Raw genomic sequence first — 14,356 nt, forward strand, 5'->3', positions numbered from 1 at the left:
AGTAATAAGGAGAAGTATTACCTTCGGGTATTTCAAGAACAGCAAAAGAAAACTGAAGTTCTTGGACACTATAGCTCCTAAGAAAAAGTCCAATAGCTTATAAATTAAAAATCCAACACTTACATGTGCTACATTTGATGGTCTATTAATCTGCTGAATATCAGCACTATTAGTAATATTCCTTAACGTCCGCACGGCTGGACTCCACGTGGCCATCATTTCCTGGCGGTCAGAACTTTGGGCACCTTGCACTGAAGCCATGAGGTTGCCTCTCATATCAGGAGGCAAAATGTTACCTGGCACTGGTGGGACATTGGCACACAAATTAATCAACCCGGAGTCCTTGCCTTGAGGCAACCTACGCTTTGCTGCAGATGCCTGTGGGACTTCAGCTGGTGTCCAATTCAAATTCCTTTCTTGCTTTTCTGGAGAGGAATCGGAAGAATCATCGAACATCAGTTCCCCTTTTGCCTTATCAGCAGTAGTAGATTTTGGTGAAAAAGCTTGATCACCCAAAGGTGATCCTTCTCGAGAAGATGCTGGGCTTGATAACTTTTCATCAGTACTAGCCTCATTCTGTGAATCTTGTTCTTCATTTTCTGCTTCTTCCTCCTCTTCCTCTTCCTCCTCCTCCTCCTCCTCATATATAATTAAACGAGGATGATAAGGAGTCTCTTCTTTTTTACTCTTATCAGCTATAGAATCCAGTACCCAGTCTGGGGTCACAATTTTAATGCTGTCCCGTTTATAAGCACATTCATATTTTTCCTGGGGGGGGAAAAAAAGTTATTTAAAGACAAAAACAATCACAAGTAAGTTCTTTGAGATCAGGGCTAGAGGATGGAGAGGGAGATTACAAGGATGCTGTCCAATACCAGACAGTAATCTCACCCAGATCCAACAGGACTTCCACTGTGCAGAACCACAAGTTCCAAGAGATTAAAATGAAAAAAAACCAAATTCTCCACATTTACACTATAAAGGACTCAGAAGGCACAACTACAGAAGATCAATGTCTTCACTTGCAAAATTCTTCTCTAACCCAATCACCAAAATATTCCAACCAAGCAGCGAGGAACATCATGGCCAATACTAAAATGTATGTGATTTTAGGAGGACATTAAGGCAAGTCTGAATACAGTTTGTTTTATCCACTATAAAAAAAAAGTAAAAAACCCAGTCCCACTATGAAAGAGCATTTGGGGAAAAAGTCAGAATCTCATAATAAAGTAGAGACAAATATTTAAAAGTTGGCCACTGAAAAAAAAGCACTTCAGCAGGAATGTATCTTAAATCTTAAAGCTTCACTGTTTCCTTTCCTAATAAATAGAATAGACACAGAATCAGTGTCCTATTTATTCAAATATCCTCTTTAATGGAAACCCCTCACATACATCAAAACAGTACAGAAAAAAAAAAAAACTTTCTTTCAGAAATTTAAAACTTATTTCAGGATCTAGTATTTAGAAATGATTGAGCTTTTATGCCAAACAACATAAATTAACAACAAGCACATTCAGAGGAAATTAATATAGTGATTCTCTGAAGTTATTTCCTACAATGAAACTGTCATTCATGCACAATAAAGAGACTGGAGTTGTAATCAAGTTTATTTGCCAACACAAGATTTTATTCTTTCATTCTGCTGAGAATTATTAACAATCTTGTTTTATCATCCTGTATCTAGTCAGTGCAATCATGTAAGCTTTCCTAGTGACAGAACTGTTCTTGTTACAAACTGCTGCAGTTTCCCTTGTAGTGTATCAGAGCATCAGGACTGGAAGCCTAAGTAATAATCCCATAAAATTGTTCCAATTCCATGATTGTGTGCATTAAAATATTTGTATCCTACAGACAGAAAATGCTAAAACCTCTTTAAGTTTCTTGTCTGGCAAGCTAAAGACAACATCCTTTGTTCTAAAAAGCTTATTATTTAAGCTTTTAAGTAAGCTATTATGGTACAATTCTTAATGTATTTCATTGGTTCTTACAAACAAAATTTTAGGTAATAAAAGTTTTGCCTAAGTATTTTATTTTATTGTGATGAAATAGAATGGTGTTCAATACACCCTTCTAAACAGTCCACAGAAGAAATATCAAGCACTTAATTAAAAAAAATAACCAAAGCCAAAAACCAACACACACACATATTCAGCAAAAAGAACTCAGCCCTACAAAGCTTCCTATATTTTAAAGAAGGAAAAGCATTCATTTCCCATAGCCACACTTTCTCTTCTCCCAGTGCCAGCCCGTGTTTTCTTCTACAATATTTCAATTTTGTCCTTTGTTTTTCTTCACTGATTGTGTATCTGTGGATTTATAGTGTAATCACAATCACTAATGACTGTGACATATCAAAATTAGGCTAAGACAAACAAGATAAAGAATAAAATTCTTTATTCAAACTGGAATTCAAATACCAGTGTGAAATTGGACATCTTTTAAATTAATCAGGCTTAAAGCCATGCAGAAAATAAGTGCAAACTGAATACTGCAATGCCTAATTTTGCTGAATTTAGTTGTTAATCAACAGTGTTAAGAATTCTGGCTTCAGGCAGATGGAAAATTTTTGACTACTTGAAAGCAAATGAGAGCTACAACAAGAAGAACTGTACATGTAATAAACTCTTACCCCCTTTGGCTCAGGCACAATCAAGTGAGTACATTTCTTATTGAGGCTCAGCTGGCAATTCCCTCCATAAAAAGTAATCAAAGCCCACAGCGTACTTCGGTCTTCAGATGAAACCTAAAAGGAAGGTGGAAAAGCCTTTTTAGCTCTGTGCACCCAGCTGGCTTCAGCTGCAAGAATTTTAGTAATCCACAGCACACCCTTTACAAGGCTGGCTAATGTATTACCTATCACTTTTAAATACCAAATTAGCAGGACAGTAATAAAGGGTGACAAAGACACACAACAAGAAAAACCACTAAAGAGTCATTTTTAACCTGCAGAGACAGAGGAAACAAAGAGGGGGGAAAAAAAGTCATAGTACAACAGAAAGGCTGGTATCTGCCCTCAAAAAAAGCAAACATCCCACATATAATGCACATTGGAGTAGACTGAAATATGGTTCACTTCTTACCTGAGAGAGACAAGCAGTGACTCCAAAAAAGATCTGACATGATTCTGGAGAAAAGCCATTTACACTGGAAAGCAGGTGTCAAGGATACAAAATAATTAAATAAGTTTCCTGAGGGACATTAGAAGGAAATGAAACAGTCTATGCAGTACTTCTCACATCATACCAAGTACCTGACCATTCAAAAACTTTCACCTTTGAAAGCACATTGTCTGTTTGCAATAGAAGCTTATGCATCAAGAAAAAAACCTGATGTACAAACTGAATCAGAACACTTGCAATATTATGATCAATTTGGGTAACACTCTAAACCAGAACTATCCTGGGAAAGACAGATAGACCATCAGACTTCTGCAACTTGCCCCTATTTTCCACACTTTCATAAGATCTTGTGTTTAAGATCCATGCACATTTGTCACAAAAAAATGACTACAGAAACGGGTGAACATTGTGTCACATGCAGACACTGAAATTTTTTAAATGAAACAAAATTATTTTCCCTGTGATGCTGACAGGTGCACCAGCAACACTCTCGTTTTGAGGCCCAGAAGAGACAGCACACAGTAAGCTGATGACAAAGCCAAGAGCACTTTAAAACTTCAGAATAAATTACTGCCATAACCCAGGATACCTGAAGAATTTCAAGCCTGATGAAGATCCTAAATTGTTCTCCATTTCATCCAAGGCAGAAATTCAGTACTGGATCTTTCAAAAGTGTACATGTGTCTACTCCCTGCCTGAGTACCTTCTGCTAGCACATAAAGCAGAGACAGTCAGTATTTAACTTTTAAGAGGTCCATCAGTTTGCCTGGAGCTTGCACTCTCTAAAGAACAGGAGTGAAAGAGACTCTTTTTTAAAAGTTACAAGCAGCATAACAATAAAATAAAACAGAGGGAATACAGAAAAACTCACTTTTCTTCCTGCCATCAACAAAAGCTTGAAAGTGCTCTGATTCTCTTTTATCTATACAAGACCATTGAAAAATACACCCTCCCCACTCTTGCTTTTGCTGCAAAAGAAATTGCCAGCCCTCTTTACAGCATTATAGCCATGGTTTTCAGACATGAAACTCTCTCTGCTTCTTCAGAGTCTCCTTCCAGCTTCATTTTTCTGCTACTTCCCTTCCACTGCAGATTACTCAGACTTTGCACACATCAGTGAGCAGAGCACAGGAGAACATTCTGCCATCTTAAGTTCCCTCTGGTGAAAACAACTTCTACTAAGAAACAGAAAAAAAATTACTGTGCTTTTACATTGTATTAAATCTTTCTATATTAAACTTTACCTTTAGCAACTGACAGGGAAATGCCCATCAAATAAGCAACGGAACTGGTAAGGCAACATAAAGTCCTTAAGGCTCTTATTAGATCCATATGTCTAACTGATACAAGATGTTTGTAGGACTTGGTTCTTCAGAAATTCAATGACCACTTTGAGTATTACCAAATTAAAACATAAACTAAAGACAAAAATGCAGAATCTCAAACTTCTGCCTAAACAGGGTCTAAAACCAATCAGCTGTTATTCCTATTAATGACTGTATTTTTTTCATTATGGCAGTAGCTAAATCCCTAATGAAAGGCCAGATGTCACTGCACTAGAAGTCATAAAGAGACTGAAACAGGCTAAAACGAAGTAAAGACTTAACAACCCATTTTAGTGAGCACAATAAGGCTCAGAGTAAAACCTAAACCCACCATGTTCTAAGGACACGAAGTGCTAGAAAGTCAAAGGTCCAAGGACACATTTATTGCTCACAGGTGTAAAAAACTTCCTTCTTCCATGCAACTGAAGAACAAGTCACTACTGAGACCTGGTCTTTTCATTTGGCCATTCCAATGTTCCCACAATAAAGACTTCCTGAGCAATAGCCATTGAGAGCTACATTCCCACATTTATAGCTACAATTTAGTTATGGAGTGCATCATTCCATTGTTTCATCTGTTTATTTCTCTTCTGGGTATCCAATAACATCAACTCTTGGAGTACTCTTTTAAAAAACCCTGGTTGCAGATTGAAGACAAATTTTTTTAATAGTGCAACTTCTTCATGTGAAAGAACATCAATAAAGAAATATTAGGTTACTTAAGCCTGAAAATGTAGCTAATTGTAAATGTAAGCTTTTTTTTTTTGTGAACACTCCTCATGGACAGGGAAAAGGTTTAGAGACGTGTAACATAAGCAACTAAACACTCATCCTGATGATAAGAGCACAATAAACACATTTATTATGTCCAGACACAAATGACCAAAATCACTAGCCTAGACCACATCACAGAAACACAGCAAGTTGCAAAGGCACACACCTTAAATTATTGGGTATAAAACAGGAATTCTGAATCTCTGAAGCACATTAAGGCCTGAATTCCTAGTATGAACATCTGGATACTTGCACCTACCAGCTCTTGTTTTCCATTTGATAACAGTTGTCCTATAAGTGCCTATGAAGCACAAAATAGGCAGAGGGACAGGGAAACTGAGGCCAAAGAAGCTCCAAGCACACTTCAACCTTGGCAGGCAATGCACAAGAGACCATTTTAGAAGTTTAAGCAGTAGCTATCTGAAATAGTCTTGAATCCTTCAATGGTGTCCATTTTAACACGCTTTCTACAGAATTTTGAACTTAAAAGGATACGGCAGAAGAGCTCCACAGCGAACAGACAAGATCACCCAGGAAGGCTGGAAAAAACAAAAACCTGGTGTTAGACATTAAAATCCTTGCTCTACATGCACAAAACATGAATTACTCTTCAAGTTCATCCTATAGCTAGTTTTAATATATGTTTCCCAGCTTTGGAAGTCTAAGTGTTTCACAGACATTGCACTTAAGTCTGCAAAAAAAGACTTTTCATTTATTTGAAAGAGTTCACAATAAGACAGCTCAAAGGTTGTGCAGCAACCCCCTGTCTCTCATGTCCTTTACAGTATTTATTCATCCTCCCCCTTTTTGCAGTTCTTGCTTTCAAGAAAAAAAAAATTCAGATAATCCCATCTTATACTTATCACAAGGAGTGAAGAAGCATAGCCCTACACAGAATGAGTTTTCTGAAGACAGAACAATGCTGGCTGCTGAGCAGTGATGGCCCCTCTCTGACAGTATTCTGGGACAGAAGGGCTCAAAGGGACACAGGGAGGTGGCACTGAGTGGAGGAGATGTAGGACACCGGTCCCAGTGCAACAGGTAAGGAAGAATGACAAGAATGGCAAAGAATGACATCACATTCAGAATGGAATTACTTTTCCCCAAAAGACAAACAAAAGAATATATTGTGGCAACTGTGTTTATGGTGTCCCAGTTGTGGTTATTCTCCTTCCCCTATAAGGCATAATACAAAAAAGAGCTAAAAACACTTAAATTCTAACTCCTCAGTCCTCAGGAAAAAAAAAAAAGGATCTTTTCCTCCCTTCAGTTTTTAATCTTCCTTTTTGCCTATAACCAGCTACTTTTGCCTCTGACTTCCAGTCCCTTTAATACTTAGTCTGATCTTCTTGATTACAGATCATGCTGTGATGTTTTCAGGTCAAGCCAAGTGACATTAGTGAAAGATTTGCTCTCCTCCAGCAAATGAGTCGGCGGTTATGAAGCAAATTAAATTATTTAAGTGGCATTAGAAAGCAGGAAGTGCTCTCTACAATGTTGATGTCCTTCCTTCTCATGAAAATGGAAGCAGTTTCCTTGCTTATGAAGTTAAAATTACACCAAAAACCACTTCAGAAAAAGGAACTACAAATTAACCAGCACACCCAGTATAACCATAAAGGTCCCTAGCCAAGCACCTTTCATTTTTTGGAGTTAATTCACAGTTCTACCCTGTCAGGTGAGCTCTCATGACAAAACCTTCCTTCTACTGCCACCTGTACCCATATGGAAAAAATAATCCAAAATCATGTGCTCAAAGGTATCAGCAGTGAAATTCCAGTGTTATTTCTTCCAATCTCTCTCATGACTTCCAGAGTGACAAGTTCACATATTCAAAGATGAAGCCCATAATTTTTCACTGAAAAATATCCTGCTATTGGAAAACAGTAACAAAATACTGGTAATTCCAGTGTAAGAAAGAAAAAAAGACTAAAAAACCCATAAAAAACTAAATAAGGAGGAAAAAAACCCCTAATTTTCTACAAGTCCCTGTAGTCCATAATTAGCATAGTACATATATGCAGAATGAACAAAATCATTTTGCACTTTGCCAGTTTTATGTGTTTTAAAAAAACCCTCATCAATCTACTACTTATTCTAAATTGAAGCTTTCCACTGCCAGAAGCTTGTAAGAACCTTTTCTTCAGAAATACTTCTAAAGTAGAACTAACAGGACATCATCTCACAGATGACTGAAAGAAAAATCTGAAAAAAATCCAAAGCAGAACACTAAAAATTACCCACACCACTGATAGATACAGAGCAACAAGCAGAAGGAGAGAACAGAACTGTAACAGAATCTGCAAGTCAAGATAAAAGTTTTTTTACAAGAATGTAAGATTTTTAAAGAAATGTTTTATTCAGTCATCATCCAAAGATGAATATTTTGTTGTAACTATGCTTCATAATACTAAATACTTTCACAATATCATGGATGAGTCACTCACCTTTACCACAGGGAGATCAAAAACTTCTCGAGATTCTCCAACTTCTGGATTGTCCCCATCTTCTGAGATAATATGTGAGGCCAGTGCATTGTAAGAAACTTCCTTTGCTTTCCCAGCTTTCAGAAGTTGGATAACCTAAACCCAAAAGAGGACAGGGAGAAGTCAGCAATTTTTAGCAACTTTTATTTGAGAAAAACATTACTGCAAGAAGACACTGGATGGATGAATGAATATGACCTTCTCTCTTGGCTGCCCTCCTGTAGGTGCCAGAACTTTTCCTGAAGTTGCCAAACACATTTAAAATCTGTCAAAAGCTTACACCTCTTCTATATTTTCATCATTGCATCTGAAGAGCTACTTTTCAAAATAATTGGTGATAGGGTAGGAATTGGGAAAATGCTAAGGTTTTTCCAAAACATGTATTCCTCAAAAAAGATATTAAAACAATTTTCCTTCATGCAGGGAAGGAAAGGTCTTCTCAGTGTTTGTTTTTGCACAGGGTAGCTCTGGAAGTGTTTGAATATACTTTAAAATAAGAAGTTGAATTCTAAGGACTAAGTGATTTTGATGAAATACAGAAGAAAAAAACAACAAGTAGGACTCATGCTCCCTAAATTAGTACCTTCAGGAGCTGGAACTGAAGTGCCTCACTCCACTGCTCTGCCCTGAGAATGGAAAACACCTCCCAGCTACCAAAGCACAGCTCACTCCCAGTGTGCAAGAACCAAATAGCAGGTGCTGCTTCAAGAGTTCAGCATTCTCTCAGCTCTGCTCTAGAGATCTGTGTGATGAACCCAGCCCTGTGCCCCAAAAACCAGAACTTTCATTTAAACTAAGAAGGTAACAGAGAGGTAGTGAGGTGTAGAGGGGAGGAAGAGAAAAATTATTTAAAATATTACAGTCTAAAACAGTTCAAAAGTTAAAAATGCCATTTAAGATCATTGTTTCATTGCCCTTTGATTTAGAATAAAACTGGTGTGATGCTCATCTTCCAAAACCTGCCATGGACAGATGCCTGTCCCTGCAAACCTGCTGGGGACATTCCCTTCAAATCAGAATGCTCTGCCCACAACAGTGAACAGCAGAGAGCAAGGCCATGCATTCATCAAACAAAGTATTAATTCATTAATCGGTCCTTAAGCAAGTATTCCCCACCCTGTACACTCACCAGGACAAAGAAGCACTGAAAAAGAAACTCTCAAAACAGCATCAAGCTATTTTATAAAGCATTTCTGCCAAGCAGAAAAACAGAGATAGAAAAATCAACACTTAATGAGGAAGCAATTTTGGCACTTCCTGACTGAAGTATCCGACTTTAAAACTCCATTAAAGAAAATAAAAGTCAACTTTTTTTTTCTGCAATGGATGAATACTACCAAAAGAAATACTCTAAAATAATCAAGAAAATGGATCATGAGCTTGCTGTTCTTCTCACCAGCACCAGAAACAGGAGTGAATGTTTCCATTTTGCACACCAATCCCCTAAACCATGATACACCTTCCTTCATGAAATCCAGTTAACCATAAAGAAACACAGGATGCTATCACTCCAAAGGGAAAACCTAAATCCAAATGAAGCACTTTTGAAAACAGAAGGTATTTAAGAACAGTCTCAGCACATGAGCTCCTTGTCTCACACAGCTCCCCCTGAGTTACAATCCCATTCAACTGCTCATTTAGGGGAAGGCTAAAAAATGGAGCGAACGTCATGAAAACTGAGAACCCAAATCTGACAGCATCACAAAGCAGCTATGAACAATGTGCTAAAAGCATGATTTTTTTGATATCAAAACAATACTGCATTACAATATTACAAAGCATCTGCTTATACAAAAAATTACACTAATTTCATGTAGTCTAAACACTATAAATATGATAGATAATGCATTTGATTATTTTATGTGTCATGAAAAAAGACTCTTCCTAATTTAGCTCACATCAACTTCAAAATTCCTCTCAGAATACACAACTTCAGATTAAGTAGTGCCTGGACTGAAAAGTTGCATTAGCACAATTAAAGAACTCATTTACATTGATATCAACCATACACCTGTAACTAGAAAACATAATGCTGAAAAAACTTAATATGAACACTGTAGAAATCCTGCATTTTAAGTATTGGTTTATACCCATTAAATTAATTTATTTTGGGGGGAGGGGAGGGGAGAATTAAAATTTCATCTTGCTCTCTCCCACTAAAATCTGTGTTGGAAGAAACAAGAGGAATAGTTCAAAATTAAGAAGACGATGGGTATATAAAAATAAATTAAACAAGATAACCAAACCCCAAATATCCTGTTCAAAGACCTTGTGCTGCATTGCATTACTTTTTATCTCTTTCTGAAGGAAATATTGATTTTAACTGGTGTTTCCAAAACATGATGGTTTGGGATTTTATGTTTGAGGAAAGGAGGAAGAGCATTTATTAAAACAAAAAGAGGAGCTGACATCTACTGATCACCCTCAGTAAGGTGTGAGGAGCAAAATGCACCCAATGGAATGGAATGGATGTGAAGTTGAGAGCCAGCCTCACTCTCCTTCATTTGCCAGAGAACACCTCAGCACAATTCCAGAATTTTGCTTCCCTTCCAATTTATGCTGCACATGCTTTAATAGGCAGCAGGTATGCAGTTATTCACCTGAAAAAAAAAAATTTTTTTCCCTCTTACTCTTGGATTTGTTTTGATTAGCATACTCACTTGTGCTAGGTCTGTTTAATATTTATTACAGTAACTGGTTTTCTGTGAAACCGTTTAGAAATTTAAGCTGATCAAAGTGTGCTCCTCCCCAGAAGATGAAGGAGGAAAAAATCCAGTTGGCATCCACTGGTATATGAAGCAGTAAGAAGTGCCAAAGATATTTGTATTCTTATATCTGTCATGGGACAAATTTCACTCTAAGAACTGTTTGGGTTTGATTTACAATTCCTGCACTGTGTCTTGGCTCAAAACACACCTGATAAATGCTCCTCACTCTCAGGTGCCCCAGGAGGACACCCACAGGAGGGTGTCCTGGTCTCAGCAAGGGTAAGAGTTAATTTGTTCTCAGAAGCTGCTACAGTTCTGTGTTTTGGATTCAGAGTGGGAATAATGTTGATAACACACTGATATTTTGGTTTTTGCTAAGCAGTGTTTATCCTAAGTCAAGGACTATTTTTTTGTGTTATGCTCTGCCCATGAGGAGGTACAAAAAAGGCTGGGAGGGAACACAGCCCAGACAGGCGACCCAAACTGGCCAAAGGGATACTCCACACCAAAGCATGTCATGCCCAGTATATAAACTGGGGGAGTTACCCCTAAAAAGGACTGATCTGGAGTCAAGAATGAAGTCTGGCATCTGTCAGTGCACGGTGAGCAATTGCATTGCACATCACTTGCTTGGGGTTTTCTTTCTTTCCCTTTTTCTCACCATTATTATTTACCACTACCATTGTACCTTACCTGGTTTTCAACTACTAAACTGTTTTTATATCTCAACCTGTAAGTTTAATTCTTGAATCTCCTCCCCATTACACTGCACAGGGGTGGGGGTGAGAGAACAGCTCAGTGTTGTCCCTGGTTGCCAGCTGGGCTTAAGCCTGTACAGAGGATTCTCCCAGGAGCTGACCCTGAGCTGAGCTCAGCCCAGCCCAGCCCAGCTCACCTCTTCACACTGACACCTCTGTCTCCCAAGCCAGGCAGAAGAAAATTCAATGCCACTGAATCAAAGCCCTATAACAATGACTGTGACTGCAAAGAAGAATAAAATTTAACATGAGAAAGAAAACCAGCTTAAGAGAATGCTTGTCTACTTGCTCTATGGGAAATCTGCTCATTGTCCTCCCATGTCAACACACAACTAAGAACAGGCTTTTCAGGACACTACTCCTATGACAAACGATAGCAAGAGTGCTACAGGATTTTTGCACTCCTCCTCATACACAGACTAACGTTGCTGCTGTAGGGTTTTTCGGTAAGTACAGGAATCTGTTATTTGAGTGCCAAGCCACTATTAAAAATTTTATGTGTAAAAACTTAACGCCTAAAGAACTAATTTTTATATCTAGAGACCTGTCTAAAGAAGTTTGCACCCTGATCTTTAACTGTATTCTTCCTAGACTGTATTTCTTTTAGCACAATAGGAATGAAAACCATCTGAACAGGCCAGTGCCTATGTCTCCAGGTCACTTACAGGCATCCGAGGCTCAGTGAGTGCCAGGACAGGATGCTAAAGGAACCCAACGCTGAACTAAGACTTTATTGCAGCAAATACCAGAGAGGCAAAGGCTTTAACTTCAGCGTGAAGCATGCAGTAACCTGCTTGCAGGAAGTCGCTGTCCTAAAGCTCCGTAGGGCGCACTTCAAACACCTGTCTAATTGGACACGACACAAAAACTTTGTTTCAACCACCTCCGCCCACCACGAGTGTTACAGCCAGGCCACCTGCGTTACCCAGGGCGCTGCCAGAGGGGCGGGCGGCCCCCGGCCTGAACTACAGCAGCACCGCGCCGGGCGGCCCGGGGCGGTACCAGGGCCGTGCTCGGGGCCGCGCCAAGGCGGGAAGGTCTGGCTGGGAGGGAAGAGCCAGTCCGGCCCCCGGTGACGAGCCTTCCCCATGGCCTGTCCCCGTGTACCCGTACGGAACCGGGCACAGGGAGGGGCCGGGCCTGCGGAGCGCTCGAGTCGGGAGGAGCGGCGGCCACTGCCCCCGCTGCCCGCCCGGCCCGGCCCGGCACAGGAAGTCCCTCCGCCCGCTCCTCCTCCGCTCAGGCGGCTCCGGCGGGGCCTGCGCGGCGGGGCCGCGGCTCCCATGGCGGCGGCGGCGGGGCTTCCCGCGGGCTCAGCCGGGATCGGGGCCGGGATCGGGACCGGGATCTGAACCGGCCGCCTCCCCTCCCCCCGCGGCCATCCCTCACGGTCCCTCCGTGCACGTTCCCCCCACTCCCGCCCTTTCCCCGTGAGGCGGCGCGAGCCTCGAGCCCGCGCGCGGCAGCCGGACGATTCCACAGTGCCCCCCCCGTAGGGATAGTGGGGGGAGACGGAGGGGAAGGCGGGAATGATCTGAAGGGATGACCCGGTACCTTGGGGTCGATGTCTCCCACCACGAAGAACTTGACGTCTTTGAACATCTCCTCCGGGACTTTCAGCTCCTCCTCGTCGTCCGCCAGCATGGTCCCGGACGGCAGCAGCGGGCGCTCCCCCCCTGCCCGCTATTCCCCCGCGCTCGCGGCAAAACCCGCCGGGGCCCGGGTCTCTCCCGTCCCCCTCCCCCCGCAGAGCCGCCGAACCGCGCGAGCAAGGCGCGCGCTGCGGGACACACCATCCCCCGCCGGGACGTAGGGGGGGTGGAAGGGGGAGGGGAGAGCCGCCCCCGCAAAGCGGCTCCCCCCGCCCGATCAGCCACCACGGCCGCTGCAAGACCGCGCCCGCTTCTGATCCACAGGCGCTATCCCTGCTCCTCCCTCTTTCCCCGAACCGGACCGGCAGACAGCATCCGGGTCCGGAGCTCCCCCCACGCGGGATGCAATGGACTCGCCCCGAACGACAGAGGCGGGCAGCGGGGATACCCGGCCCCGCCCATTGCCGGGGGAGGGAAGGAAACTGCCCCTGACCACGCCCATTGGGTCGCCCAAGCCACGCCCCCTGAGGCCCCGCCCCTCGGCCCCGCCGTGCGGGGATGCGGGCGATGGCGGCGGGGCCGCTGAGCCGGCAGCGGCAGCCGATGGCTGTGGTGTGTATTCCAACAGCCGGCTCTTCAGGGAGCGTGCCGACTGCTCCCGAAATCATTCCATACAACCGCCAAAGTGGGGAAAGACCTACAAGGTCATCGAGCCCCACCGAAATAAATTCTTTTCCCTCAGAAACTGCAAAGCATCCATCTACATTGATAGTGAAGTGTTCCCACCTAAAGGGGGATGTATCTTACCTAGCTATTTTAAATAACAGAAAACAATAATTATCACTCTCTATAAGTTTGAGTCAACAGAAAGAAACAAGCACTTTCAGAGCCTGCTTCATGTTGTATATTTTAAACATGGCTGCATTGACAAGGATGTTTAAAATAAAAATATTAGATAATATAATCGTATCTAACAGGCATTCTGCTTTCCAAAGTTTTGAACCTCCTCATAATACTTTGATGTGGACAATGATTCCCTCCCATACTTAGAGCAATGCTAAGAGATGGCATTGCAAGACTTAGTGAAATAAAATACAGGGCACCTACTATTTCCCTCCTGCCTGCAAGGCCTGTCTCATTTTCTTTTCTTACCTATGTTATTCTTGAAACTATGGTAGAAACTATAAATTGGTTTACAAGTAATTTATTTACTTTTACTGGATAAAATTTTACTGGATAAAGGCTTCACCCAGGTCCCCTGGATCTCCACATGACGTTGTCTCCTTTCTGCTCCCAACTATGGAAGAAATACCCAACCTATCACCTGTTCTTTTTCCACCCCAGAAAGGATATTTAGTTGAAAGTTTTACTGTTTTGTCCACCCTCCCAATGAAATTTACTTTTTAAAGTGAAAATCAAACTAAAAAGTCCTTAACTTTCATATGGTGCACTTTTTTGTAGTGGGGCAGAAAAAAAGTAGAAATAACCATCTGCTTTTAAATCCACTTAGCCCTTTCTTTCAACAATTCATATTCTCATCTCACTTTCCATCTTTTCTAATAACCCTTGTTTAGGATAATTTTATTCTGTG

General features: G+C 41.4%; 1 protein-coding gene across 2 annotated transcripts in view; it reads right to left on the reverse strand.

Annotated features, from left to right (window-relative positions):
* Positions 1 to 13,104, reverse strand: part of PAXIP1 (PAX interacting protein 1) — a 31,740-nt gene extending 18,636 nt beyond the window's left edge. The window contains exons 1-6 of one of the 2 annotated variants that reach the window (XM_071428578.1): positions 12,728 to 13,104; positions 7,669 to 7,803; positions 5,717 to 5,760; positions 3,084 to 3,147; positions 2,633 to 2,746; positions 124 to 768 (exon numbers count right to left, since the gene is read on the reverse strand). In XM_071428578.1, coding sequence (XP_071284679.1) covers positions 124 to 768; positions 2,633 to 2,746; positions 3,084 to 3,147; positions 5,717 to 5,760; positions 7,669 to 7,803; positions 12,728 to 12,817 — 1,092 coding nt within the window. In that variant the 5' untranslated portion in view covers positions 12,818 to 13,104. The remainder of the gene's footprint in view (positions 1 to 123; positions 769 to 2,632; positions 2,747 to 3,083; positions 3,148 to 5,716; positions 5,761 to 7,668; positions 7,804 to 12,727) is intronic. The other variant, XM_071428577.1, reaches the window with a different exon arrangement.
* Between the last annotated feature and the right edge of the window lie 1,252 nt (positions 13,105 to 14,356).

Source organism: Agelaius tricolor, unplaced genomic scaffold (assembly GCF_023055355.1).
Source record: "Agelaius tricolor isolate 1412-34295 unplaced genomic scaffold, bAgeTri1.0.p SCAF_6, whole genome shotgun sequence".
Lineage (NCBI taxonomy): Eukaryota > Metazoa > Chordata > Aves > Passeriformes > Icteridae > Agelaius > Agelaius tricolor.